This window comes from Chlorocebus sabaeus, chromosome 20, assembly GCF_047675955.1.
Source record: "Chlorocebus sabaeus isolate Y175 chromosome 20, mChlSab1.0.hap1, whole genome shotgun sequence".
Taxonomy (NCBI): Eukaryota; Metazoa; Chordata; class Mammalia; order Primates; family Cercopithecidae; genus Chlorocebus; species Chlorocebus sabaeus.
This window is the reverse complement of record NC_132923.1, coordinates 92139722-92164696: the sequence shown is the minus strand read 5'-3', so window position 1 is coordinate 92164696 and position 24975 is coordinate 92139722. Positions and strand designations below refer to the sequence as shown.

Sequence of the window (24975 nt, the reverse complement as noted above, 5' to 3'; positions counted from 1 at the left end):
AGGTTCCAGCAATTCTCCTGCCTCAGCCTCCTGAGTAGCTGGGATTACAGGTGCCCACCATCACACCTGGCTAATTTTGTGTTTTTAGTAAAGACAGGGTTTCGCCCTGTTGGTCAGGCTGGTCTCGAACTCCTGACCTCAGGTGATCTGTTCGCCTTGGCCTCCCAAAGTGCTGCAATTAAAGGTATGAGCCACTGCGCCCGGCCCCGGATCTGCTCTTTCTAATACAGCACCCAGTACCCTCATAGGGATATTTATTTTATTTTTATTTATTTATTTATTTTTTTGAGACGGGGTCTCAGTCAGTCTGTCACCCAGGCTGGAGTGCAGTGGTGAGATCTCAGCTCACTGCAACCCCCGCCTCCCAGGTTTAAGCAATTCTCCTGCCCCAGCCTCCTAAGTAGCTGGGATTACAGGCATGCACCACCACACCTGGCTAATTTTTTGTATTTTTAGTACAGATAGTTTCACCATGTTGGTCAGGCTGGTCTCAAAACTCCTGAGCTCAGGTGATCCACACACTTCGGCCTCCCAAAGTTCTGGGATTACAGGCGTGAGCCACCATGCCCAGCCAGTAGTGTCTCTTCTGCTGGAAGTTGGATGCTGAGCTTAGGCTTTCATCCTGTGTCTCCAGGGTCAGAGGAAAGGTTGGATGACTTAGAGTATGGGCCATCAGCTTGCTCCTGGGTAGTCAGCCCAGGGATCCCCCAACCCCCATCCCACTGCCAGTTTGCTAAGAGTATTTAGATTTGTAAGTGGGGTTGGGGTCAGGTGGGATCACTGAGGCAAGAGAGGAGTGCTATTCTTAGAAGGAGGAATCGACCCTGAGAACTCTGCAGTGAAAGCGTGGCAGGACATGTTCCAAGGAGCACATTTTGGGAACAGATACAAATACTCTATCCCTCTTCTAGGTTCACAGCAAGGCCACTGGTACAGACAATCTTTGAAGGTGGAAAAGCAACTTGTTTTGCATATGGCCAGACAGGAAGTGGCAAGACACATGTGAGTATTGAGGCCTGGCAGGGAAAGAGCCTTTCCATTGTGCATCCCTGGCTCCCTGTAAGAGGAGACCATGAGTTTCTTAAGAAAGGCCCCTTGTTGCAGATGCCCCATCACCAGATGGCCTTGCCATGTCAGACACAGGGAGGGGCTTTAGGTCCAGCCTTCTGGCTTTGTTGTGGCCCACTGTGGTGATGGGCCAGTAGTGCTCTGCCCTAGGCCAACGGCCCTTTTCCATGGTCGTCTACCCCTTCCCTTTGCAGACTATGGGCGGAGACCTCTCTGGGAAAGCCCAGAATGCATCCAAAGGGATTTATGCCATGGCCTGTAAGTACTGTGTACTGCTGCTTCAGGGTTGGGCAGCAAAAAGGCATGTTGTTTGCTTAGCAAGGTTCTCTCCCTCAGCCCGGGACGTCTTCCTCCTGAAGAATCAACCCTGCTACCGGAAATTGGGCTTGGAAGTCTATGTGACATTCTTCGAGATCTACAATGGGAAGGTAGCTGGTGGGAAGCCCCTTGTTTACACTGTTGGGACCCAGCACATTTTAAAACCTTGAAGTTGGCTAGAAGTTGAAGCCAAAAACCTATTAGCTGTCAAGCCACTGATGGGCCACTCTGCCCTGGCATGCACATGTAGGGGGTTTCATCTGATGGTGAGATGGCGCCTAAGTTGAACAAATATGGCAAGAATACTCCTCAGGGCCCCCTCTCAGGTGCCAGGTTTGCCTGTGTGTGTCCTGACCTCCCTCAGCCTATTTCCTTCATCCTGTCTTCCCTGATTGTGCACATTCAGTCTCATATTCATTCTTTCCCTTTCCGCACCCCCATATATCTCTTTCCACCCCTCTCTGTATGCACTGTGTGCTTCTACAGAGTTGCTTTCCCTAGAGTGGGATCTAGATAATAAAAATAGCTAATATTTATCATTAATAAGATATTAGGGACTGGGCGTGGTGACTCACGCCTATAATCCCAGCAGTTTGGGAGGCTGTGGCAGGCAAGTCACCTAAGGTCAGGAGTTCGAGACCAGCCTGGCTAACATGGTGAAACCCCATCTCTACTAAAAACACACAACAAATTAGCTGGGCATGGTTGTGGGCACCTGTAATCCCAGCTACTCAGGAAGCTGAGGCAGGAGAATCGCTTGAACCCAGGAGGCAGAGCTTGTGCCATTGCACTCCAGCCTGGGTGACAAGAGCTAAACTCTGTCTCAAAATAATAATAAGAAGATATTAGGCTGGGCACGGTGGCTCAAGCCTGTAATTCCAGCACTTTGGGAGGCCGAGACGGGCGGATCACGAGGTAAGGAGATCGAGACCATTCTGGCTAACCCAGTGAAACCTCCTCTCTACCAAAAAAAATACAAAAAACTAGCCAGGTGAGATGGTGGGCACCTGTAGTCCCAGCTACTAGGGAGGCTGAGGCAGGAGAATGGCGTAAACCCGGGAGGCAGAGCTTGCAGTGAGCTGAGATCCGGCCACTGCACTCCAGCCTGGGCCACAGAGCCAGACTCCGTCTCAAAAAAAAAAAAAGATGTTAGGAGCTATGTGCTATTCTAAGCGCTATCTGTCTCGGCTTTACAGATGAGACGCAAGGCTAGAGTGGTTATTAACTTGCCCAGGCTCACACAGCTAGTAAGGTACCAGAGTCACAGTAAACTGAGGCAGTTCGGCTTAGATCCCAAGTATATTGCCCTCTGCTAGGCTGACATCCATCATCTCATGTTCTCTGCCTTTCCTGCTGCTGGCTCTTGTCTGAGCTGGGCAGGCTCTGTAGGAGGGAGCAGTCGGGTAGGGTGCCTGGTGCCCAGTGGCCTTAGCCTCATTCCCCCTGCCTGGCACAGCTGTTTGACCTGCTCAACAAGAAGGCCAAGCTGCGCGTGCTGGAGGACGGCAAGCAACAGGTGCAAGTGGTGGGGCTGCAGGAGCACCTGGTTAACTCTGCTGATGACGTCATTAAGATGATCGACATGGGCAGCGCCTGCAGGTCAGAGTCCTGGTGCTGGGGAAGGAGCGACCGTCTCATGTCTGGTTCATGAGTAAAGTCTAACTCTGAGCACATTTCTGTTTACACAGAGTGCTGCTTTGCCCAGTTTGGTAAGGGCTGCGAAGGCCTCTGCTTTATAGGGTCTCTATAAGACATATGACCCCAGGGCCAGAGGCTAATCAGAACCAAGTCAGGTCGGGTACAGTGGCTCACACCTATAATCTCAGCAGTTTGGGAAAATGAAGCAAGAGGATCACTTCAGGCCAGGAGTTCGAGGTTGCAGTGAGCTATGATCGCACCACTGCACTCCAGTCTGCATGGCAGAGCGAGACTCTCAAAAAAATAAAAAGAACAAGTCAAAGCGTTACCCCAAAGTCATGCTTCCTGGCTTCTCTGGGTTCCTCCTTGCTCTTCCCTCCCTTTGTGGTGGAAGTCAGGAGCTCTGGGTCTGTTCTGGGCTGGGAGTAATGGGTTCATACCCCCTCTGCACAGAAGTAGGGGAGCACTTTTCCACTAGGGCTGTGGATATTGGTACAGTGGAGCGCTAGGCAGATATGGAGGCCCAGGGAGGGGGCTGCCCTCTACAGGGTCCTCAAGTTCTGGCAGGTGGTTCATGACAGCTTCCCCCTTCCCTGTGGGCCCTTTGTAGCAGAGGCAATTTATCCTCCCACTTCTAGGGCTCCAGGTCTGGCAAAGGAGAAAAAAAAAAAAAGAAAAGATAGGATCTTGGTAGCAAGATTCCCTAGTCCAGAATCCAGTACTAATTTGGCTGCCAGGAAAATGTATTAGGTCCAGAGCTGGAGGGAGAATTGCTACCCAGGGAGAGCAAGATGGAAGCCTGGGACAGGAAGACACAGGATTTCTTCGCCTCCTAACCTGTGTCCTGCCCTTCCTAGAGAACTTCTGTGGACTTGGGTGCCTTAGGGGCTGGTGACCACAGAATCTCATAACCTTTCTTTACCACAGAACCTCTGGGCAGACATTTGCCAACTCCAATTCCTCCCGCTCCCACGCCTGCTTCCAGATTCTTCTTCGAGCTAAAGGGAAAATGCATGGCAAGTTCTCTTTGGTAGATCTGGCAGGGAATGAGCGAGGTGCAGACACTTCCAGTGCTGACCGGCAGACCCGCATGGAGGGCGCAGAAATCAACAAGAGTCTCTTAGCCCTGAAGGTAGTGGGGCAGCTAGAGCTGGTTGGCCGGGAGAGCTGCTGGGAAGGGATGGGGAGGGGTCAGTGCAAGGAAAGAAGGGACCTCAGTTGTTACTGCTGCCCCCACAGGAGTGCATCAGGGCCCTGGGACAGAACAAGGCTCACACCCCGTTCCGTGAGAGCAAGCTGACACAGGTGCTGAGGGACTCCTTCATTGGGGAGAACTCTAGGACTTGCATGGTGAGTAGGTTCACTTTGAAGGTGATGGTGCGAGAGGAGACAGAGTTGCCTTCCATAGAGACACTTAGTCCTGTCCCTGGGCAGGAAGCTCAGCACTGCCGGCTGCCTGTGTTTCCAGGCTCTACTGTGACTAAGCTTCCAGATCCTGCTTTAATGCACCAGCCTCCTTGTGGCCTAACCAAGCGGGGAGGAAGGGATCTATTCCCTTTAAGATGTGTAGATGCAGCTCTTGCTTTGGGAGGGGTCATTCCTCCATTACTGGATGAAAAAGGGGTTCCAGAATTCAGAAGATGGGCCTTTGGGTCAGCAGGAAAGGGAAGTCCTTGTTTCTTCCATGGCTTCCCTCAGGTTTATTGGCTCCCAGCCTAGAAAATAGAAATAGCCTGGATCATAAAGCTGTGTTCTTGAATGACTTCCTCTTCCCTGTTTTATCCCCAAACCCTTGTATGTGAGATCTGCCATCCTTTCCCTCGAGAATATTCTCCCCTACCCTTTGGGTAGGGGCCTTTTTCATAAGGAAGGTAGGATTTTCTGACTAAGCTCTAAACCCTGGACCTAAGGCATTATCCCTCGGCCTAAGGGAACTGAAGTTTCCAGCAGAAGCCACAGAGCTTTAAGATAGGACCTTGGGCTGGGCGCGGTGGCTCACGCCTGTAATCCCAGCACTTTGGGAGGCCAAGACGGGCGGATCATGAGGTCAGGAGATTGAGACCATCCTGGCTAACACGGTGAAACCCCGTCTCTACTAAAAAATACAAAAAGAAAACTAGCCGGGCGAGGTGGCGGGCGCCTGTAGTCCCAGCTACTCGGGAGGCTGAGGCAGGAGAATGGCGTGAACTCAGGAGGCGGAGCTTACAGAGAGCCGAGATCCGGCCACTGCACTCCAGCCTGGGCGACAGAGCGAGACTCCGTCTCAAAAAAAAAAAAAAAAAAAAAAGATAGGACCTTGGGCTGGGCGCGGTGGCTCATGCCTGTAATCCCAGCACTTTGGGAGGCCGAGGCGGGAGGATCACAAGGTCAGGAGATTGAGACAACCATCCTGGCTAATGTGAAACCCCGTCTCTACTAAAAAATACAAAAATTAGCTGGGTGTGGTGGCAGGCACCTGTAGTCCCAGCTACTCAGGAGGCTGAGGCAGGAGAATGGCATGGACCCGGAAGGCGGAGCTTGCAGTGAGCCAAGATCGCACCACTGCACTCTGGTCTGGGCAACAGAGTGAGACTCTGTCTCAAAAAAAAAAAAAAAAAAGAAAAGATAGGACCTTGGTAGCAAGACTGTCTCAGTAAAGGAATAATGAAGTGAAATATAATTAGATGTGTCTTTGAAAGTAGGAAACCAAAGTCTGAGGCATCTTAATTTGCAATGCCCATGAGGCAAGTGGCCTAGCACAGCACGGTGCTAAATGAGTCCTCCCATCAATACCATGTGGGTCTCCGAAGCTTGAAGAAACTCTCCGAGTGGAGGCCCTTCGGGGGCAGGCTATCTAGCATCCTCACTGTGCCTCTCAGCCTTTAATCACCCATCCCTCTTTTGCAGATTGCCACGATCTCACCGGGCATAAGCTCCTGTGAATATACTTTAAACACACTGAGATATGCAGACAGGTACTAGTACCTACAACTAGGTGGGATGGGGAACAGGACTGGGCAAGGGAAGAGCAGTGATGAGAGGGGAGGAGGCTCTGGGGCCTCGGGGCCTACTGTATACTCCTCTGTGATGCTGAACCTGGGACTTGGGAGTTCAGCCATGAAGCTAGGTCTGTCCCAGTCCTCTCTGGGCCCTGCTGGGGAGTCAGCAGGGTGAGGGGCTTTTCCAGTCCAGCTTTAGTTTACTCTCTCCTGGCTGAAGGCAAGGTTGCCATTCCATTCCCTTGGAGCCTCAAGCCTCGAAGTCTGGGTGGTACCGTGCTCCTGTGGTGAGTACCAAGGGGGCTGCTGTGGGATCTGAGACCTCCTTGTTTCCTCAGGGTCAAGGAGCTGAGCCCCCACAGTGGGCCCAGTGGAGAGCAGTTGATTCAAATGGAAACAGAAGAGATGGAAGCCTGCTCCAACGGGGCGCTGATTCCAGGCAATGTAAGGACCAGGATGGGGCCAAGCAAGACAGAAAGTGTGGCCTGCTGAGGTGGCAACTGGCCACACAATTGTCTTTCTTTTTGACCCTCTCAGTTATCCAAGGAAGAGGAGGAACTGTCTTCCCAGATGTCCAGCTTTAATGAAGCCATGACTCAGATCAGGGAGCTGGAGGAGAGGGCTGTGGAAGAGCTCAAGGAGATCATACAGGTAGGCAGCTGGCCCTGGCCAGAGAACTGGATGCAGCACGGCCCTCAGTGTGTTCCGTACCATTCCCAGAACATGACCTGGGTCTTGTTCCCACAGGTGTTCACATTAGGGTAGCAAGAAGCAGCCCTCTACACCAGCACTCTTTAATGCTTTGCCTATTAACCCAGCTGTTCTTCTAATTATCACAACCCCTTCTGCAGGTTGGCACACGTAGGCTTTCTGACATCACGCTAACCAGAGCTAGTCTCTCCTCCATGCTCCTGATAGAGGATTTGAAGGGTGATCCATATGCAGGGATCTTCTCTTGTTTTTTTTGGTGAATGTTGCAACTCTTGTGCTGGATCCAAGAGCCAAAAAACATGAAGTATAGGTAATAGGCCCTAAGGGTGTGACTTGAGATCAATCCTATCTCTTCCATTAACAAGCTGATTTCCTTGTGAAAGTCATTTAGCTTCACTGGGCCTCAGTTTTTGCATCTCTGAAATGGTCAAGGTAGGATGGTTGTATTTGAGGGTTCAGTAATATGCTTATAAAGCATCAGCACAGTACCCAGTGTGTGGCCAGGGTTTAGTAAGTGGTAGGTGCCCCTGCTACTGTAATCCCTACTGTGGAAGAGGAAGTGACCGGGAGCAGGAATTTACGTCCTAATGGTGGGGCGCTCAGAGGATTGCAGAGCAGGAAGGAAGAACTTGGGGCAGGTGTAACCGAGGAGGGACTGTGAAGAGTAAGTGCTCAGGCCTGTCCTCCCCTTCCTGGAGTGCTCAGGGGTACAGAGTTTTGTAAGCACATGGCACTTTCAGGATGAATGAGAGGCTTACTGTGGTCAAAGCAAAAGGAATGAACAGGTGATGGAGGGTAATTAAGGCTATGGACAGGTCAGCAGGGATCTGATGCTAAAGAGCCTTCTAGATGGTCACAGGCCTGGACTGCATCATGAGGACAGTGGAAGCCTTTGGAGGGTGTTAAGCAGAGTGGTGACATGGGCATGTCAGAGCTTTAGATATATCATATGGTCACCATGTGGAACCTGGTTTGGATGCTTGGGAAAAGCAAAAGTAGAGGCAGTTAGGAGATTGTTGGAAAGGGTTCAAGAAAAACTAGTGCCAGCCAGGCACGTGGCTCATGCTTGTAATCCCAACACCTTGGGAGGCCAAGGCAGGTGGATCATGAGGTCAGGAGTTCGAAACCAGCCCGGCCAACATGGCGAAACCCTGTGTCTACTAAAAATACAAAAATTAGCCAGGCGTGGTGGCAGGTGCCTGTAATCCCAGCTACTTGGGAGTCTGAGGCAGAAGAATCACTTGAGCCTGGGAGGCGAAGGTTGTAGTGAGTTGAGATAGTGCCACTGCACTCCGACCTGGGTGACAGAGCAAGATTGTCTCCCATCTCGGGAAAAAAAAAAAAAAGAGAGAAAAACTAGTGCCTAGACCAAGCTGTGTCCGTGTTCATGGGACTGGAATGAGGGCATGAGATTCACGAACCATTTAGATATACAAGCATCAAAATCTTAAAAGGTACCCCCCAAAATGTGTACTCTCTCTATATATGTTTTTGTTTTTGAGAGAATCTCACTCTGTCACCCAGACTGGAGTTTAGTGGTGCAATCTTGGCTCACTGCAGCCTCCGCCTCCTGGGTTCCAGCAATTCTCCTGCCTCAGCCTCCTGAGTACCTGGGATTAGAGGTGCTTGCCACCATGCCCGTCTAATTTTTCTTTTTCCTTTTTTTTTTTTTTTTTTTTTTTGAGATGGAGTCTCGCTCTGTCGCCCAGGCTGGAGTGCAGTGGCCGGATCTCAGCTCACTGCAAGCTCCGCCTCCCGGGTTCACACCATTCTCCTGCCTTAGCCTCCCGAGTAGCTGGGACTACAGGCACCCGCCACCACGCCCAGCTAATTTTTTGTATTTTTTAGTAGAGACGGGGTTTCACCATGTTAGCCAGGATGGTCTCGATCTCCTGACCTCGTGATCTGCCCGTCTCGGCCTCCCAAAGTGCTGGGATTACAGGCTTGAGCCACTGTGCCCGGCCATTTTTCGTATTTTTAGTAGAGATGGGGTTTTATCATGTTGGCCAGGCTGGTCTTGAACTCCTGACTTCAAGTGATCTGGCTGCCTCAGTCTCCCAAAGTGCTGGGATTATGAGTGTGAGCCACCATGCTCAGCCTATTAACTGGTTGTTTTATGTTTGCTTGTTTTGGGGTTGGGGGTGGAATGCAATGGCACGATCATGGCTCACGGCAACCTCCGCCTCCCAGGTTCAAACAATTCTCCTGCCTCAGCCTCCCAAATAACTGGGATTACAGGCATGCGCCACCATGCCCAGCTAATTTTGTATTTTTAGTAGAGACAGGGTTTCTCCATGTTGGTCGGGCTGGTCTCAAACTCCCAACCTCAGGTGATCCACCCGCCTTGACCTCCCAAAGTGCTGGGATTACAGGCGTGAGCCACCACTCCCGGCCGTATATTTATTATTTAAAAAGAATCAGGGCCGGGCGCGGTGGCTCAAGCCTGTAATCCCAGCACTTTGGGAGGCCGAGACGGGCGGATCATGAGGTCAGGAGATCGAGACCATCCTGGCTAACCCGGTGAAACCCCGTCTCTACTAAAAAATACAGAAAACTAGCCGGGCGAGGTGGCGGGCGCCTGTAGTCCCAGCTACTCGGGAGGCTGAGGCAGGAGAATGGCGTGAACCTGGGAGGCGGAGCTTGCAGTGAGCTGAGATCCGGCCACTGCACTCCAGCCTGGGCGACAGAGCGAGACTCCGTCTCAAAAAAAAAAAAAAAAAAAAAAGGAATCAGGTGATCAGGCAGGCAATCACCTGAGGTCAAGTGTTCGAGACCAGCCTGGCCAACATGGTGAAACCCCGTCTCTACTAAAAATACAAAAATTAGCCAGGCATGGTGGCAGGTGCGTGTAATCCCAGCTACTTGGGAGGCTGAGGCAGAAGAATCACTTGAGCCTGGGAGGCAAAGGTTGTAGTGAGCTGAGATAGTGTCACTGCACTCCGGCCTGGGTGACAGAGCAAGATTGTCTCAAAAATAAAATAATCATTTGGCCAGGTGCAGTGGGTCATGCCTGTAATCTCAACACTTTGGGAGGTCAAGGAAGGAAGATCACTTGAGCCCAGGAGTTCGAGACCAGCCTGGGCAACATGGCCCCATCTCTACAAAAAATAAAAATAAATAAATATCCCAAAGGTGGTGTGAGCAGCAAAAAATGTAATAAAAAGAACCATTTAGGGAGCAGAATTGGGGAGGATTTGGTGACAAGTAGAGTGAAAGAATAAAGTCACTTGGACTGGGCATGGTGGCTTATGCCTGTAATCCCAGCACTTTAGGAGGCCAAGGCGGATGGATCACAAGGTCAGGAGATCAAGACCATCCTGGCCAACATGGTGAAACCCCATCTCTACTAAAATAAAATTAGCTGGGCGTGGTGGCACACACCTATAGTCCCAGCTACTTGGGAGGCTGAGGCAGGGGAATCGCTTGAACCCAGGAGGCGGAGCTTGCAATTAGCCGAGTTCGCACCACTGCACTCCAGCCTGGTGACAGAGCAAGACTCCGTCTCAAAGAAAAAAAAAAAATTAGCTAGGTGTGGTGGCGTGCACCTGCAGTCCCAGCTATTCAGGAGGCTGAGATAGGAGAATCGCTTAAACTTGGGAGGCGGAGGTTGCAGTGAGCCAGGATTGCACGCTACTTCACTCTAGCCTAGGTGACAAAGTGAGACTCCATCTCAAAAAAAATAAAAATAAAATCACTCAAATTTCTAGCTTGGGCATCAGGACCAATGATGTTATTCGTTTGATATAAGAGATGGGGATAAGCTTGGGGTAGGAGGCCGGGAATGGTTCCTCAGGCCTGTAATCCCAGCACTATGGGAGGCTGAGGCTGGTGGATCACCTGAGATCAGGAGTTCAAGACCAGCCTGGCCAACATGGAGAAACCCCGTCTCAACTAAAAATATAAAATTAGCTGGGCGTGGTGGCACATGCCTGTAATCCCAGCTACTTGGGAGGCTGAGGCAGGAGAATCCCTTAAAGTCGGGGAGTGGAGGTTGTGGTGATCCAAGATTGCGCCATTGCACTCCAGTCTGGGCAACAAGAGCGAAACTCCGTCTCAAAAAAAAAAAAAGAAAAAAGAAGCTTGGGGTAGGAAGAGGGTGAATTCAAGCTAAAGATTTCCTTGGGAAGAGGGTGCACAGGCAGGGTATGGGTCATGGACCAGAGGTAAGGCATCTTGCTCAGGTGTCTGCATTGCAGTTGTTAGGACCCTAGGAATGATTTGCTAAATGGTTATTGAACTGACAAGGTCCTCCCTGTGTTGTAGCAAGGACCAGACTGGCTTGAGCTCTCTGAGATGACTGAGCAGCCGGACTATGACCTAGAGACCTTTGTGAACAAAGCGGAATTTGCTCTGGCCCAGCAAGCCAAGCATTTCTCGGCCCTGCGAGGTGAGTGTGGCTGGATGGGGTGCAGGTGGACGATGGTGGCCTCTGCTGGCTCTTGGGCAGCTGCAAGTGATAGCAGCTCTGCCTTGAGTGAATGGGGGCTCCTCAGACGCTCACTAACCCCATATATACCACTACCCCTTTCTTCCAGATGTCATCAAGGCCTTGCGCCTGGCCATGCAGCTGGAAGAGCAGGCTAGCAGACAAATAAGCAGCAAGAAACGGCCCCAGTGATGACTGCAAATAAAGATCTGTTTGCTTTGACACCCAGCCTCTTCCCTGGCCCTCCCCAGAGAATTTTGGGCACCTGGTGGGTCTAGGCAGGGTCTGAGCTGGGACAGGTTCTGGTAAACGCCACATATGGGGGCATCTGGGCCCAAGGCAGCTGGGGAGGGGTCCGAGTGACATGGAACACTCCTTTTCTTTTCCTCAGTTGTCGCCCTCGTGGGAGGAAGGAGCTCTTAGTTACCCTTTTGTGTTGCCCTTCTTCCCATCAAGGGGAATGTTTTCAGCATAGAGCTTTCTCCACAGCATCCTGCCTGTGTGGACTGGCTGCTAATGGAGAGCTCCCTGGGGTTGTCCTGGCTCTGGGGAGAGAGAGGGAGCCTTTAGTCCAGCTATCTGCTGGCTCTAAACCTTCTTTGGTCCGAGCACTGAATGTCTTGTACTTCAAAAAAATGTTTCTGAGATGACTTTCTACCTTACTGTCTTCCTAGAGATCCAAGAGGATCCCTACTGTTTTCCGTTTTATGTGTTTATACATTGTATGTAACAATAAAGAGAAGAAAATAAATTAGCTGTTTAAGTGTGTGGAAAGGGCCTGGGATGTGTCTGAGCCTTCTGGGACTAAGGACATGACTACCTTTGGCCTCTGGGTAGTACTAATTCGGTACTTCCAGGAGGCCATATCCACGCCTACAATTCCAATGACAAGCTGAAGACTCCTGTGACTTGTTTGATGTCTATGAGATGCTTACTAGGCCTGGGAACAGGAACTCTTAAGTAGAAGGAAGATGGCTGCCAGGCGTGATGGCCCACGCCTATAATCCCAGCACTTTGGAAGGCTAAGGCGGGCAGATCTCGAGGTAAGGAGTTCGAGATCAGCCTGGCCAACGTGGCGAAACCCCATCTCTACTAAAAATACAAAAATTAGCCGGGTATAGTGCATGGTGGCACGCACCTATAGTTCTAGCTATTCAGGAGGCTGAGGCAGGAGAATTGCTTGAACCTGGGAGGTGGAGGCTGCAGTGAGCCGAGACTGCCACAGCACTCCAGCCTGGGCAACAGAGCAAGACTCTGTCTCAAAAAAAAAAAAAGGCCAGGCGTGGTGGCACACACCTGTAATCCCAGCACTTTGGGAGGCTGAGGTGGGCGGATCACCTGAGGTCAGGAGTTTGTGACCAACATGGTAAAACCCCGTCTCTACTAAAAATCCAAAAAATTAGCCGGCTGTGGTGGCAGGTGCCTGTAATCCCAGCGACTCAGGAGGCTGAGGCAGGAGAACTGCTTGAACCCAGGAGGCGGAGGTTGCAGTGAGCTGAGATTGTGCCATCGCACTCCAGCCTGGGGAACAAGAGCAAGACTCGTCTCAAAAAACAGAAACAACCTCATTACCATTCCGATAATCCATGTTCCATGACATGGATTATAGAGTTCTCCGGTTCCTAAACTGTTCATGCCCTGTGACTGGGCCTTCAGTCCACTGGGCAGACTTTTTCTTCAAGACCAAATTGGTGTTTCCCTTTGGATCCTTCCCTGTCCAGCAAGTTAAGTGCTTTATTCAGCCTTTGTATGAATGGTAATGAGGCATCGCTAAAAGGTTTAAGGCTAGGAACCATATAACCAAATGTGTGTTTAGGGAGCCCTCAGTCAGGGAGACTCCTTGCCTCAACCTCACAGAATCTAACAGGCCCTGGGCTGACTATAATAGGGTACCTTCTTTTTCTTTTTTTTTTTTTTGAGATGGAGTTTTGCTCTTGTTGCCTGAGCTGGAGTGCAATGGCGTGATCTTCGCTCACCACAACCTCCGCCTCCTAGGATTACAGGCATGTGTCACCACGCCCAGCTAATTTTGTATTTTTAGTAGAGACAGGGTTTCTCCATATTGGTCAGGCTGGTCTTGAACTCCCGATGTCAGGTGATCTGCCCGCCTCAGCCTCCCAAAGTGCTGGGATTACAGGCATGAGCCACGGCACTACGCCAGGAGTTTACTTTTATTTCTAGTTTGTTGAGTCTTTTAAAAAATCGCCAAAGGGTATTGGATTTTGTCAAATGCCTTTTCTGTGTTTTGAAGTGATCATGTGGTTTTGTTTCTTCCTTTACTCCATTAATATGCTATATTAAACCTGGGAAAACCAAGTAAATACAATGTGAGTAGATTTAAATATTTATTGAGTGCTGTACTTTGGGAGGCCGAGGTGGGCAGATTGCTTGAGCTCAGGAGTTCAAGACCATCCTGGGCAACAAAATGAGACCCAGTCTTGGCTGGGTGCTGTGGCTCACGCCTATAATCCCAGCACTCTGGGAGGCCAAGATGAGCGGAAAACGAGGCCAGGAGTTGGAGACCAGCCTGGCCAACCTGGTGAAACCCTGTCTCTACAAAAATGAGCTGGATGTGGTGGCGCACACTTATAATTCCAGCTACTCGGGAGGCTGAGGCAGAAGAATTGCTTGAACCTGGGAGGCAGAGGCTGCAGTGAGCTGAGGTCGCACCACTGCACTCCTGCCTGGGCAGTAGAGCGAGGCTGTCTCAAAAAAAAAAAAAAAAAAAAAAAAAAAAAAAAAACAAAAACCAATCTCTACAGAAAATACAAAAATGAGCCAGGCGTGGTGGCATGTGCCTGTGGTCCCAACTCATTGGGAGGGTAAGGTGGGAGGATGGCTTATGCCTGGGAGGCAGAGGTTACAATGAGCTGAGATTGCACCATTGCACTCCAGCCTGGGCGACAGAGCCAGTCCCCGTATCAAAAACAAAAAAAGGTCGGGCGCGGTGACTCATGCCATCCCAGCACTTTGGGAGGCTGAGGCGGGCAGATCACAAGGTCAGGAGATCGAGGCCATCCTGGCTAACATGGTGAAACCCCATCTCTGCTAAAAATACACATACACACACACAAAATTTGCTGGGCGTGGTGGTGGGTGCCTTTAGTCCCAGCTACTAGGGAGGCTGAGGCAGAAGAATGGCATGAACCCAGGAGGCGGAGCTTGCAGTGAGCCGAGATCGCGCCACTGCACTCCAGATTGGGAGGCAGACTGAGACTCCGTCTCCAAAACAAAAAAAAAGTATTGAGGACTTATTAAATAGCAAGCATGATTCTATGTATAGGTGTTAGAAATATGGCAGTGAATAAGTTTCTACCCTTGTGTACATTGTATTTCAGTGGAGAAAACAGATAATGTGCATGTAAACAAATGATAGGTAGTAAGTGGGTAGAGAAAGATGAGAGTGTCGCTACTTTAGAAAGCAGACTCAGAACTCTGGCCTGAGCAGTATAATGAGACCCTGTGTCTAAAATTTAAAAAAAAAAAAAAAAAAAAAAAAAAAAAAGGCCAGGCATGGTGGCTCACACCTGTAATCCCAGCACTTTGGGAGGCTGAGGCAGGCAGATCACCTGAGGTCAGGAGTTCAAGACCAGCCTGACCAACATGCAGAAACCCCATCTCTACTAAAAAAAAAAAAAAAAAAAAAATTAGCCGGGCATGGTGGTGCATGCCTGTAATCCCAGCTGCTCGGGAGGCTGCGGCAGAAGAATCACTTGAATCTGGGAGGCAGAGGTTGTGGTGAGCCGAGATTGCACCATTGCACTCCAGCCTGGGCAACAAGAGCAAAACTCCGTCTCAAAACAAAACAAAAAACAGGCTCAGAAAAGGCCTCCCAGTGTGTGTAGAGGGGTGACATTTTGAGCAGACTTGAATGAATTGAAGGAGGGAGCCATGCTAAGACCTGGGTGAAGAGCATTTCCTGCCAGAGCAAGAAGGCCTGAGGCACAGCCTGAAGGTTTAAGGCAGGACCAGCAGGGCCGTGCGAGAGATTGGAGAGGTAGGAAATAAGCAAAGAGATAAGCAGAGGCCTAACACTGGGGTTGTCTAGGCCCAAGTAAGGAATTTAGATTTAAGGTTGAAGATACAAGAAAGAAGGGATAGGCCGGGCACTGTCACTCATGCCTGTACTGCTAGCACTTTAGGAGGCTGAGGTGGGTGGATCACTTGAGGTCAGGAGTTCAAGACCAGCCAGGCCAATATGGTGAAACCCTGTCTCTACTAAAAATACAAAAATTATCTGGGCATGGTGGTGTGCGCCTATAATCCCAGCTACTCAGGAAGCTGAGACAGGAGAATCACTTGAATCCGGGAGGCGGAGGTTGCAGTGAGCCAACATCACGCCATTGCAGTCCAGCCTGGGGAACAAGAGCAAAATTCCATCACATAAAAAAAAGAAGGGATAACGTTAAGAGAATTTCTTCCACAGGATCTGCAGCCAAGTGTAGTAGAAGCTACTCATCAGTTTACTCCCTTAAAAAACTACCCTTCTGCTCTACATTCCTTTCCAGTCAACAACCTAATTCTCTCTTTCCCCTTTAAAGTCATACCTCTCAAGAGAATCGTCTACATACATTGGATTTTTTAACTTCCCAGTCTATTTCAAGATTTTTCCCACTGTACTACACAGAAACTGCTCTCGCCAATATCACCAAGGACTTTCAGGTTACTAAATCCAATAATTACCTTTTTTTTTTTTCCTTTGAGACGGAGTTTCGCTCTTGTCGTCCAGGCTAGAGTGCAGTGAAGTGACCTCGGCTCACTGCAACCTCTGCCCCCCAGGTTCAAGCGATTCTCCCGCCTCAGCCTCCAGAGTAGCTGGGACTATAGGCGTCCACCACCACACTCGAGTAATTTTTGTATTTTTAGTAGAGATGGGGTTTCACCATGTTAGCCAGGCTGGTCTCGAACTCCTAACCTCAGGTGATCCACCCGCTCGGCATCCCCAAGTGCTGGATTACAGGCGTGAGCCACCGCACCCAGCCTAATAATCACTTTTTAGTCCTCATTTAACAGCAGCATTAAGCTATGGCAGCACCCTGTGCTGGCTTTCCTCTAGCCACTCTAATTTCTCTTTCTGTGTCCTTTACCAGCTGTTTTTCTCTATCTGGCCTTGAAATGACAACATTCCTTTTTTTTTTTTTTTTTGAGATGGAGTTTTGCTGCTGTTGTCCAGGCTGGAGTACAATGGTGCGATCTCAGCTCACTGCAACCTCTGCCTCCTGGGTTCAAGCAATTCTCCTGCCTCAGCCTCCTGAGTTGCTGGGATTATAGGCGTGTGCCACCACACCTGGCTAATTTTGTATTTTCAGTAGAGACAGGGTTTCGCCATGTTGGTCAGGCAGGTCTCCAACTCCTGACCTCAGGTGATCTGCCCACCTTGGCTTCCCAAAGTGCTGGGATTACAGTCATGAGCCACCACGCCCGGCCGGAATGTAGACATTCCTAAAGCCTTGGACCTATGCTTTTTTCTTGTATTTCTTTTATTTTTTATTATTTTATTATTACTTTTTTTTAAAGGCAGCTGGAGAGGCTGCTTAGGTCAATTCTTTTCTTTTTTTTTTTTTTTTTTTTTTGAGGCGGAGTCTCACTCTGTGGCCCAGGCTGGAGTGCAGTGGCCGGATCTCAGCTCACTGCAAGCTCCGCCTCCCGGATTTACGCCATTCTCCTGCCTCAGCCTCCCGAGTAGCTGGGACTACAGGCGCCCGCCACCTCGCCCGGCTAATTTTTTGTATTTTTAGTAGAGACGGGGTTTCACCGTGTTTGCCAGGATGGTCTCGATCTCCTGACCTCGTGATCCGCCCATCTCGGCCTCCCAAAGTGCTGGGATTACAGGCTTGAGCCACCGCGCCCGGCCTCTTTTTTTTTTTTTTTTTTTTTTTTTGAGACAGGATCTTGCTCTGTTGCCTAGGCTGGAGTGCAGTGGCATGATCATAGCTCACTGTAACCTTGAATTGCTGGCTCAAGTAATCCTACAGCCTCAGTCTCCCAAGTAGCTAGGACTACAGGCGCATACCACCATGCCTGGCTGCTACATTTTTTTATTTTTATCTTTTTTGAGACGGAGTCTTGCTCTGTCGCCAGACTGGAGTGCAATGGCGTGATCTTGGCTCACTGCAACCTCTGCCTCCTGGGTTCAAGTGATTCTCCTGCCTCAGCCTCCCAAGTAGCTGGGACTACAGATGCACGCCACCACGGCCAGCTAATTTTTGTATTTTTAATAGAGACGGGGTTTCATCATGTTGGCAAAGATTGTCTTGATCTCTTGACCTCGTGATCCACCTGCCTCAGCCTCCCGACAGGGTGCCATTACAGGTGTGAGCCACCGCCCCTGGCCTCCTATATATTCTTTTTAAGAAATGTTAAAGACTACACTTTAAAGACTACACTATAGTTTGTTGCTAGGAAAGTTTCTCTGAATGTGTACAAAAATCAAATCAAAATGGATTAAAGACTTAAATCTAAGACCTCAAACTATGAAACTACTACAAAAAAAAAATTGGGGGAAATCTCCAGGATATTGGTCTGGGCAAAAATTCCTTGAGCAATACCCCATAAACACAGGCAACCAAAGCAAAAATGGACAAATGGGATCACATCAAGTTAAAAAGCTTCTGCACACCAAAGGATACTATCAACAAAGTAAAGAGACAACCCACAAAACGGGAGAAAATATTTGCAAACTACCCATCTGTAAGGGATTAATAACTAGAATATATAAGGAGCTCAACTCTACAGGAAAAAACTAATAATCCAATCAAAAAATGGGCAAAAGATTTGAATAGACATTTCTCAAAAGAAGACATACAGATGGCAAACAGGCATAGGTAAGGTACTTAACATCATTGATCATCAGAAAAATGCAAATCAAAACTACCATGAGATATCATCTCACCCCAGTTCAAATGGCTTATTTCTAAAACACAGGCAATCACAAATGCTGGCGAGGATGTGGAGGAAAGGGAACCCTCCTACACTGTTGTTGGGAATGTAAATTAGTACAACCACTATGGAGAATAGTTTGGAGATTCCTACACTGCTGGGTATATGCTCAAAATAAAGGAAATCAGGCTGGGCACAGTGACTCATGCCTGTAATCTCAGCACTTTGGGAGGCCTACGCGGGCAGATCACTTGAGGTCAAGAGTTCAAGACCAGCCTGGCCAACACGGTGAAACCCCATCTCTACTACAAATACAAAAATTTGCTGGGCATGGTGGCCCATACCTGTAACCCCAGCTACTTGGCAAGCTGAGGCAGGAGAATAGTTTGAACCCGAGAGATGAAGGTTGCAGCAAGCCAACGTCGCACCACTGCACTCCAGCCTGGGTGACAGAGCAAGACTGTCTCAAAAAAAATTAAAGTTAAAAAAGATGAATGGGGCTGGGCATGGTTGCTCACACCTGTAATCCTAGCACTTTGGGAGGCCGAGCCCGAGTTGGGCAGATCACCTGAGGTCAGGAGTTCGAGACAAGCCTGGCTAACATGGTGAAACCCTGTTTCTACTAAAAATACAAAAATTTTGCCAAGCATGGTGGCGCATGCCTGTAATCCCAACTACTCAAGAGGCAGAATTCCTTGAACCTGGGAGGCAGAGGTTGCAGTGAGCTGAGATCATGCCACTGCACTGCAGCCTGGGTGACAGAGCAAGACTCCATCTCAAAAAGAAGAAAAAAAAGATGAATGGATAAAATGCGGTACATATACACAATGGATTACTATTCAGCCATAAAAAAGAATGAGATCCTGTCATTTGCAACATCATGGGTTGAACTGGAGGTCATTATGTTAAGTGAAATAAGCTGGGCACAGAAACACATGCATGCAAAGAGAATCGCATGTTCTCACTTATTTGTGGGATCTAAAAATCAAAACAATTGAACTCATGGACCTCTAGAGAGTAGAAGGATGGTTACCAGAGGCTAGAAAAGTTAGTGGGAGGGTGGGGGGGAGTGGGGATCTCTAATGGATACAAAAATAAAATATCAGAATAAATAAGACCTACTATTTGATAGCAAAACAGGGTGACTATAATAAATAATAACTTAATTGTGTATTTTATTTTTTTGAGACACAGTCTTACTCCATCACCCAGGCTGGAGTGAGTGCACTGGTGCCATCTCAGCTCACTGGAACCTCCACTTCCCCATTCAAGCGATGCTCCTTCCTCAGCCTCCCAACCGAGTTGCTGGGATTACAGGTGCCCACCACCACGCCCGGCTAATTTTTTTTGTTTTGTTTGAGACGGAGTTTCACTCTCACCAGGACGGAGTGCAGTGGTGCGATCTCAGCTCACTGCAACCTCCAACTCTCTGGTTAAAGCGATTCTCCTGCCTCAGCCTCCATAGTAGCTGGGATTACAAGTAAGCACCACCATGCCCAGCTAATTTTTGTATTTTTAGTAGAGACAGGACTTCATCATGTTAGCTAGGATGGTCTCGAACTCCTGATCTCAGGTGATCTGCCCACCTCGACCTACCAAAGTGCTGGGATTAAAGGCGTGAGCCAGCACGCCCCGCCTGGGTTCAAGCAATTCTTATGTCTCAGCCTCCTAAGTAGCTGGAATTAGAGGTACCTGCCACCACGCCCAGCTAACTTTTGTATTTTTAGGAGAGACGGGATTTAGCCATGTTGGCCAGGCTTGTCTCGAACTGCTGGCCTCAAGTGATCTGCCCGCCTCAGCCTCCCAAAGTGCTAGGATTAATTGGATTGTTTGTAACTCATAGGATAAATGCTTGAGGGGATGGATACCCCATTCTCCATGATGTGCTTACTTCACACTGCATGCTTGAAACAAAATATCTCATGTACCCCATAAATATATATACCTACTATGTACCCACAAAAATTTTAAAAAAATTTTTTTCGAGATGGAGTCTCGCTCTGTTGCCCAGGCTGGACTCCGCCTCCCGGGTTCAAGTGATTCTCTTGCCTCAGCCTCCCTGAGTAGCTGGGACTACAGGTGAGCGCCACCATGCTCAGCTAAATTTTGTATTTTTTTGGTAGAGACGTGGTTTCACCATGTTGGCCAGGCTGGTCTCAAACTCCTGACCTCGTGATCCGCCCGCCTCCGCCTCCCAAAAATGCTGAGATTACAGGCGTGAGCCACCGCGCCAGGCCTAAATTTTTTTTTTTTTTAATTAAAAAATATATATCCGGCCGGGCGCGGTGGCTCACGCCTGTAATCCCAGCACTTTGGGAGGCCGAGGCGGACGGATCAAGAGGTCAGGAGATCGAGAACATCCTGGCGAACACGGTGAAACCCCGTCTCTACTAAAAATACTAAAAAAAAAAAAAAAAAAAAAAAAAAAAAAATGAGCCGGGCGTGGTGGCGGGCGCCTGTAGTTCCAGCTTCTCGGGAGCCTGAGGCAGGAGAATGGCTTGAACCCGGGAGGCGGCGGAGCTTGCAGTGAGCCGAGATAGCGCCACTCACTCCAGCCTGGGCGACAGAGCGAGACTTCGTCTCAAAAAAAAAAAAACATATATATATTCTTCTAGCTCAGAAAAGTTAGCTGATGCCTTCTTTATACTAAGTTCCGTTCATTCTGGTGGTATTTATAAACCAACGATTCCCAAAACATCTTCAGTGCAGGTCCCTTATAAGGATGACCAGCTTCCTACCTGTCATTCCCACTTACATGACTTAGCAAGATCTCAAAATGAACGTCTCCAGAACAGCTCCTACCTTAGGAGCCTACCCCATCTCAGTAAGTGGCTCCAATATTTATTCAATTGATCAAGTGAGAATCTTAGGAATCCTTGACATCACCCTCTCCCTCAATCCCCATGTCCAATCTACCACCAAACCCTTCAAAACAAAACCCAAGTCCACAGTCGTTTCCAACTCCATTGCCTTCCACCCTTTTTCAACGCAGCCGCACCCACATCTCATCCTAAACGACCACAGCAGCCTCTGAAACTAGTCTCAACACGCCCGGATCTGCCGACGCCGCAGACCCCCTTCCCCCAACCCAAGGTCGGAGGCGGGTCGGTTAGGGTCTGCGGATGAAGGCAGCCTGCGGGAGCCTCCCAGACTCGTGGCTCTAGGCGCGGCAGCAAACACGTAAGTCTAGTCGCCCGACGTTGTTTCGGCGCTCAGAAACAGCGTAAAGTAAAGGGGCGGGGCAGCGTTTTACAAACCGTACCGTGAATCTTTGCGATTTCTCTTTCCAGCCAGCGCCGAGCGATGGGTGAGTGTCGCTCTGCGTTTAGGCGCGTGATGGGGGGTTGAGCTCAATCAGGCCCCATCCTGCTTCACAGCCTACTGAGGAGTCCAGGCGCCCCGACCCCCGGCCAGGGACAGCCACAAGGAGTGGTGGCCCTCGGGTTTCGGCCGCCGAGCCCCTCTCTGGGGGCTGCGAAGGCTCTGGACTCCGGGTTCCGGGCCGCGGGCTGTAGGCTCCAAGCGGCGCTAACATGGCTGCCGCGCGGAGGAGGCCCCGGCCGGGCCGCACGTGTATGATGACGACTCAGTAATGCTGCATACTCCCGAGTGCGCGGTGGGGAAGCCAACCTTGGAGAGCTGAGCGTGCGGCCTGCCGGCGCGGGGGTCGGGAGCTGGCGAGTCGCTACCACCGAGTCACAGTGGCTTAAGCTTCCTTCCCCGCTTCCACATGCAGGCATTTCTCGGGACAACTGGCACAAGCGCCGCAAAACCGGGGGCAAGAGAAAGCCCTACCACAAGAAGCGGAAGTATGAGTTGGGGCGCCCGGCTGCCAACACCAAGGTGGGTGCGAGCGTGGGCCTGTCTGCCCGGGAGGTCGCCTTCCCCGGCTCTCCAGCGTGCTCGGGCCTCTCCGTGTGACAGTTGTGCGTTCTTTCTCGGGCTCTGATTTCTCTGTACTAGGGCCTGGGTGTCCTTCCCCCTTTACCTGTCGGGTAAGTAAGTACAAAAGAGGGAATGCTGCCTCAGGCCCCCAACCCTGGAGCTTAGGGTCTCAGAAGGATACTGTGTGGGGGACTTGAGCTTCTGGAGAGGGTGGCACCTCGGCTAATAGAATCCTAGTCTTTTGGATTTTTTTTAACAGAGGCTTAATTTTCAGCATTTGGGGTCAGGCTTTCCTCTTGGAGGCAAGTAAGGTGATGAAAAAGAATCCTTAGGCGTGGTTGTGGCCGTCTTGGTCACCTGTGTGCCACTTGCCAATGCAAGGACTTGTCATAGTTACACTGACTGTTGCCTCCTTCCTGCCGCGGTCCCTCTCCCTTTCCTGCCTTGCTCTCCTTGGTAACCTAGTTCCTGTAACCTTGTGTTTTCCAGATTGGCCCGCGCCGCATCCACACAGTCCGTGTGCGGGGAGGTAACAAGAAATACCGTGCCCTGAGGCTGGACGTAGGGAATTTCTCCTGGGGCTCAGAGTGTAAGTGAGGCCCTTTGGGAGTGGGTGGGAAAATGCACCTAAACCTTCTTAAGATTTACCAAGTGGGCCTGGCGCGGTGGCTCTGGTGCCTGTAAGCCCAGCACTTTGGAAGGTCGAGGCGGGCGGATCACCTGAGGTCAGGAGTTCGAGTCCAGCCTGGGCAACAGAGTGAGCCTCTCAGGAAAAAAAAAAAAGATTCAAGTGCTTTTAGCAGGTAGTCTGTGGCTTAGACCAAGGCATTTGAAGTTTCTTCTTGCTGAAAGATCTTAAGGTAGCTGGAGAAGTTCTCTCCACCCAGGCTGTCCTCCTCCAATCTCTTTTTTTGAGACTGGGTCTCTGTTGCCCAGGCTGGAGTGCCAGTGGTATGATCTTGCCTCACTGCAACTTCCGCCTCCTGGGTTCAAGTGATTCTCCTACCTCAACCTCCCAAATAACTGGGATTACAGGCATGCGCTATCACACCCGGCTACTTCTGTATTTTTAGTAGAGAAGGAGTTTCACCATGTTGGCCAGGCTGGTCTCAAATTCTTGGCTTCGTGTGAGCCACTGTGCCCGACTTGCTGTGATCTCTCAACTCTGCAGCCTGAGAGATTGGGGCTGATAAAGACTGGTTGCCAAACATCACTAGAAACGTGGGTTAGGGGTTTATGGAAGACGAACTGATGCCCCATGGCTTGTAAAGGCTGGGCGTTCCCTTATTTCTTCTTAAGGCCTCATGGGGCTGAAGAACCTGGAGGAGTGTGCCAGAGCCATTTGTCCTCCAGTTTACTTGATGCCAAATTTCTCCTGTGAGCAGGTTGTACTCGTAAAACAAGGATCATCGATGTTGTCTACAATGCATCTAATAATGAGCTGGTCCGTACCAAGACTCTGGTGAAGAATTGCATCGTGCTTATTGACAGCACACCGTACCGACAGTGGTACGAGTCCCACTACGCACTGCCCCTGGGCCGCAAGAAGGGAGCCAAGCTGGTGCGTGTTACTTCTCTGTAGGGGTTGTGGGAAGGGCAGCCTGACTCCAGCCTTCTCGTGATGAAAACTCTGTCCAGTTCTGCTACTGAAGGGAGAGAGATGAGAGCCTTTAGGCTGAGGAAGGCCAGCACTGGGGTGTGCAGGGTTCGAAAAGGCTCCCAAGGCCTGCCTGCCTTCCTTGAGCTCATAAATTTGTATCCCCTTTTCAGACTCCTGAGGAAGAAGAGATTTTAAACAAAAAACGATCTAAAAAAATTCAGAAGAAATATGATGAAAGGAAAAAGAATGCCAAAATCAGTAGTCTCCTGGAGGAGCAGTTCCAGCAGGGCAAGCTTCTTGGTGAGAAGGCTGTTGTGTTGGAGGTGGGGAGTCACTTTTCCCTTGTCTAAGTCCTTTGCCAGCCATGCGGTCTAAAGGGTTCACCAATAACAGGCTGTGAGCAAAAAGGGGAACATTTCACCGTCCTATTCATGTGAGGTTGAAATGGAAAGCATTGGGTAGAAGAGTCTGCATAGGTCCATGCTTGGAGTTTTAGTATTTGGGGAAGTCCCTTCCCAGGCTGAGGGGGCTGTCTCAGTGATGAAAACTTTGTCCAGTTCTGCTACTGACAGTAAGTGACGATAAAGTGTGTCTGAGGAGACAGCTGGCTTCATGCTTGCCCCTAGGTTACCTAAACCCACAGAGATTCTTAAGGGGGTGGAGAGGTTTGGGTGGGGCCACCTTGTCATGGTGCTAAGGATCACCTACTCTCTTCCAGCGTGCATTGCTTCCAGGCCGGGACAGTGTGGCCGAGCAGATGGCTATGTGCTAGAGGGCAAAGAGTTGGAGTTCTATCTTAGGAAAATCAAGGCCCGGAAAGGCAAATAAATCCTCGTTTTGTCTTCACCCGTGTAATAAAGGTGTTTGTTGTTCTGTTCCCCTATTTGTGTTGCCTGAATATTTGACTGTCTGCTTTATGTCCTTGCCCTGCAAAACTGATATGGGTGGGTGGCTGCAACCCATTGCCTTACCTCTACCTCCTACTGTCCTGATCCAGACTCACCACACTGTAAAGTCCCTGTTCTCAACTCCATGTCCCTGAAGGCTAGATTTATTACGTGGGCTGTGTCTATAGTGGGAACATTTCTCCACGTTTTGGTGGGGATAGGGATGTGGCAGAGGCTATGAGGGGGGTATCCCAACCTTGGGGTTCGGCAATATTGTTGTGCTGACTGAGTCATGATTAGAATCTCAGGCTATATTGCTTCTAAAAAGTTGTAAGGATCCTGCATCCACTGTAAGATTAACAGTGATTTCTGCCTTACTTGGTTTCCTAGGGTCACTTTGACTTAAACTTGTCCTGTCAAATGCTTACCTTTAGTCTTGACCTGCTTGACATCTGCACTTAGAATTTTTTTTTTTTTTTTGAGATCTCCATCACCCAGGCTGGAGTGCAGTGGCATGATCATGGTTCACTGCAGCCTTGACATTGGGGCTCAGGTAATACTGCCTCAGCCTCCCAAGTAGCTGAG

At 49.8% G+C, this 24975-nt stretch overlaps 2 protein-coding genes and 4 non-coding genes across 8 annotated transcripts in view; all 6 read left to right on the top strand.

The window, feature by feature from the left end:
- KIF2C (kinesin family member 2C) overlaps window positions 1–11361 on the top strand; it is a 28092-nt gene extending 16731 nt beyond the window's left edge. For both annotated transcript variants that reach the window (XM_007978999.3, XM_007978998.3), the window contains 11 exons: window positions 912–1002; window positions 1263–1326; window positions 1405–1496; window positions 2843–2985; window positions 3952–4156; window positions 4264–4374; window positions 5911–5978; window positions 6341–6446; window positions 6540–6653; window positions 10977–11100; window positions 11249–11361. In XM_007978999.3, coding sequence (XP_007977190.1) covers window positions 912–1002; window positions 1263–1326; window positions 1405–1496; window positions 2843–2985; window positions 3952–4156; window positions 4264–4374; window positions 5911–5978; window positions 6341–6446; window positions 6540–6653; window positions 10977–11100; window positions 11249–11331 — 1201 coding nt within the window. In that variant the 3' untranslated portion in view covers window positions 11332–11361. The remainder of the gene's footprint in view (window positions 1–911; window positions 1003–1262; window positions 1327–1404; window positions 1497–2842; window positions 2986–3951; window positions 4157–4263; window positions 4375–5910; window positions 5979–6340; window positions 6447–6539; window positions 6654–10976; window positions 11101–11248) is intronic.
- A 9868-nt stretch (window positions 11362–21229) lies between these two features.
- RPS8 (ribosomal protein S8) lies at window positions 21230–24386 on the top strand. 2 transcript variants are annotated; one of them, XM_007978996.3, is made up of 6 exons: window positions 21230–21325; window positions 21755–21861; window positions 22393–22492; window positions 23289–23464; window positions 23674–23803; window positions 24222–24386. In XM_007978996.3, exons 1-6 carry the CDS (start codon window positions 21322–21324, stop codon window positions 24329–24331), a joined length of 627 nt encoding a protein of 208 aa, XP_007977187.1. In that variant the 5' UTR covers window positions 21230–21321; the 3' UTR covers window positions 24332–24386. The 2 variants fall into 2 exon arrangements, with proteins under 2 accessions (XP_007977187.1, XP_007977188.1); XM_007978997.3 differs by having other exon boundaries at window positions 23674–23826.
- On the top strand, window positions 21589–21668 carry LOC119626437 (small nucleolar RNA SNORD55/SNORD39). The gene has a single exon (XR_005242591.1). It is a non-coding gene; the product is annotated as a small nucleolar RNA SNORD55/SNORD39 (small nucleolar RNA).
- On the top strand, window positions 22208–22311 carry LOC119626449 (small nucleolar RNA SNORD46). The gene has a single exon (XR_005242613.1). It is a non-coding gene; the product is annotated as a small nucleolar RNA SNORD46 (small nucleolar RNA).
- Window positions 23518–23586, top strand: LOC119626448 (small nucleolar RNA SNORD38). Its single transcript, XR_005242612.1, has one exon. It is a non-coding gene; the product is annotated as a small nucleolar RNA SNORD38 (small nucleolar RNA).
- On the top strand, window positions 24036–24104 carry LOC119626447 (small nucleolar RNA SNORD38). The gene has a single exon (XR_005242611.1). It is a non-coding gene; the product is annotated as a small nucleolar RNA SNORD38 (small nucleolar RNA).
- Window positions 24387–24975: the final 589 nt, after the last annotated feature.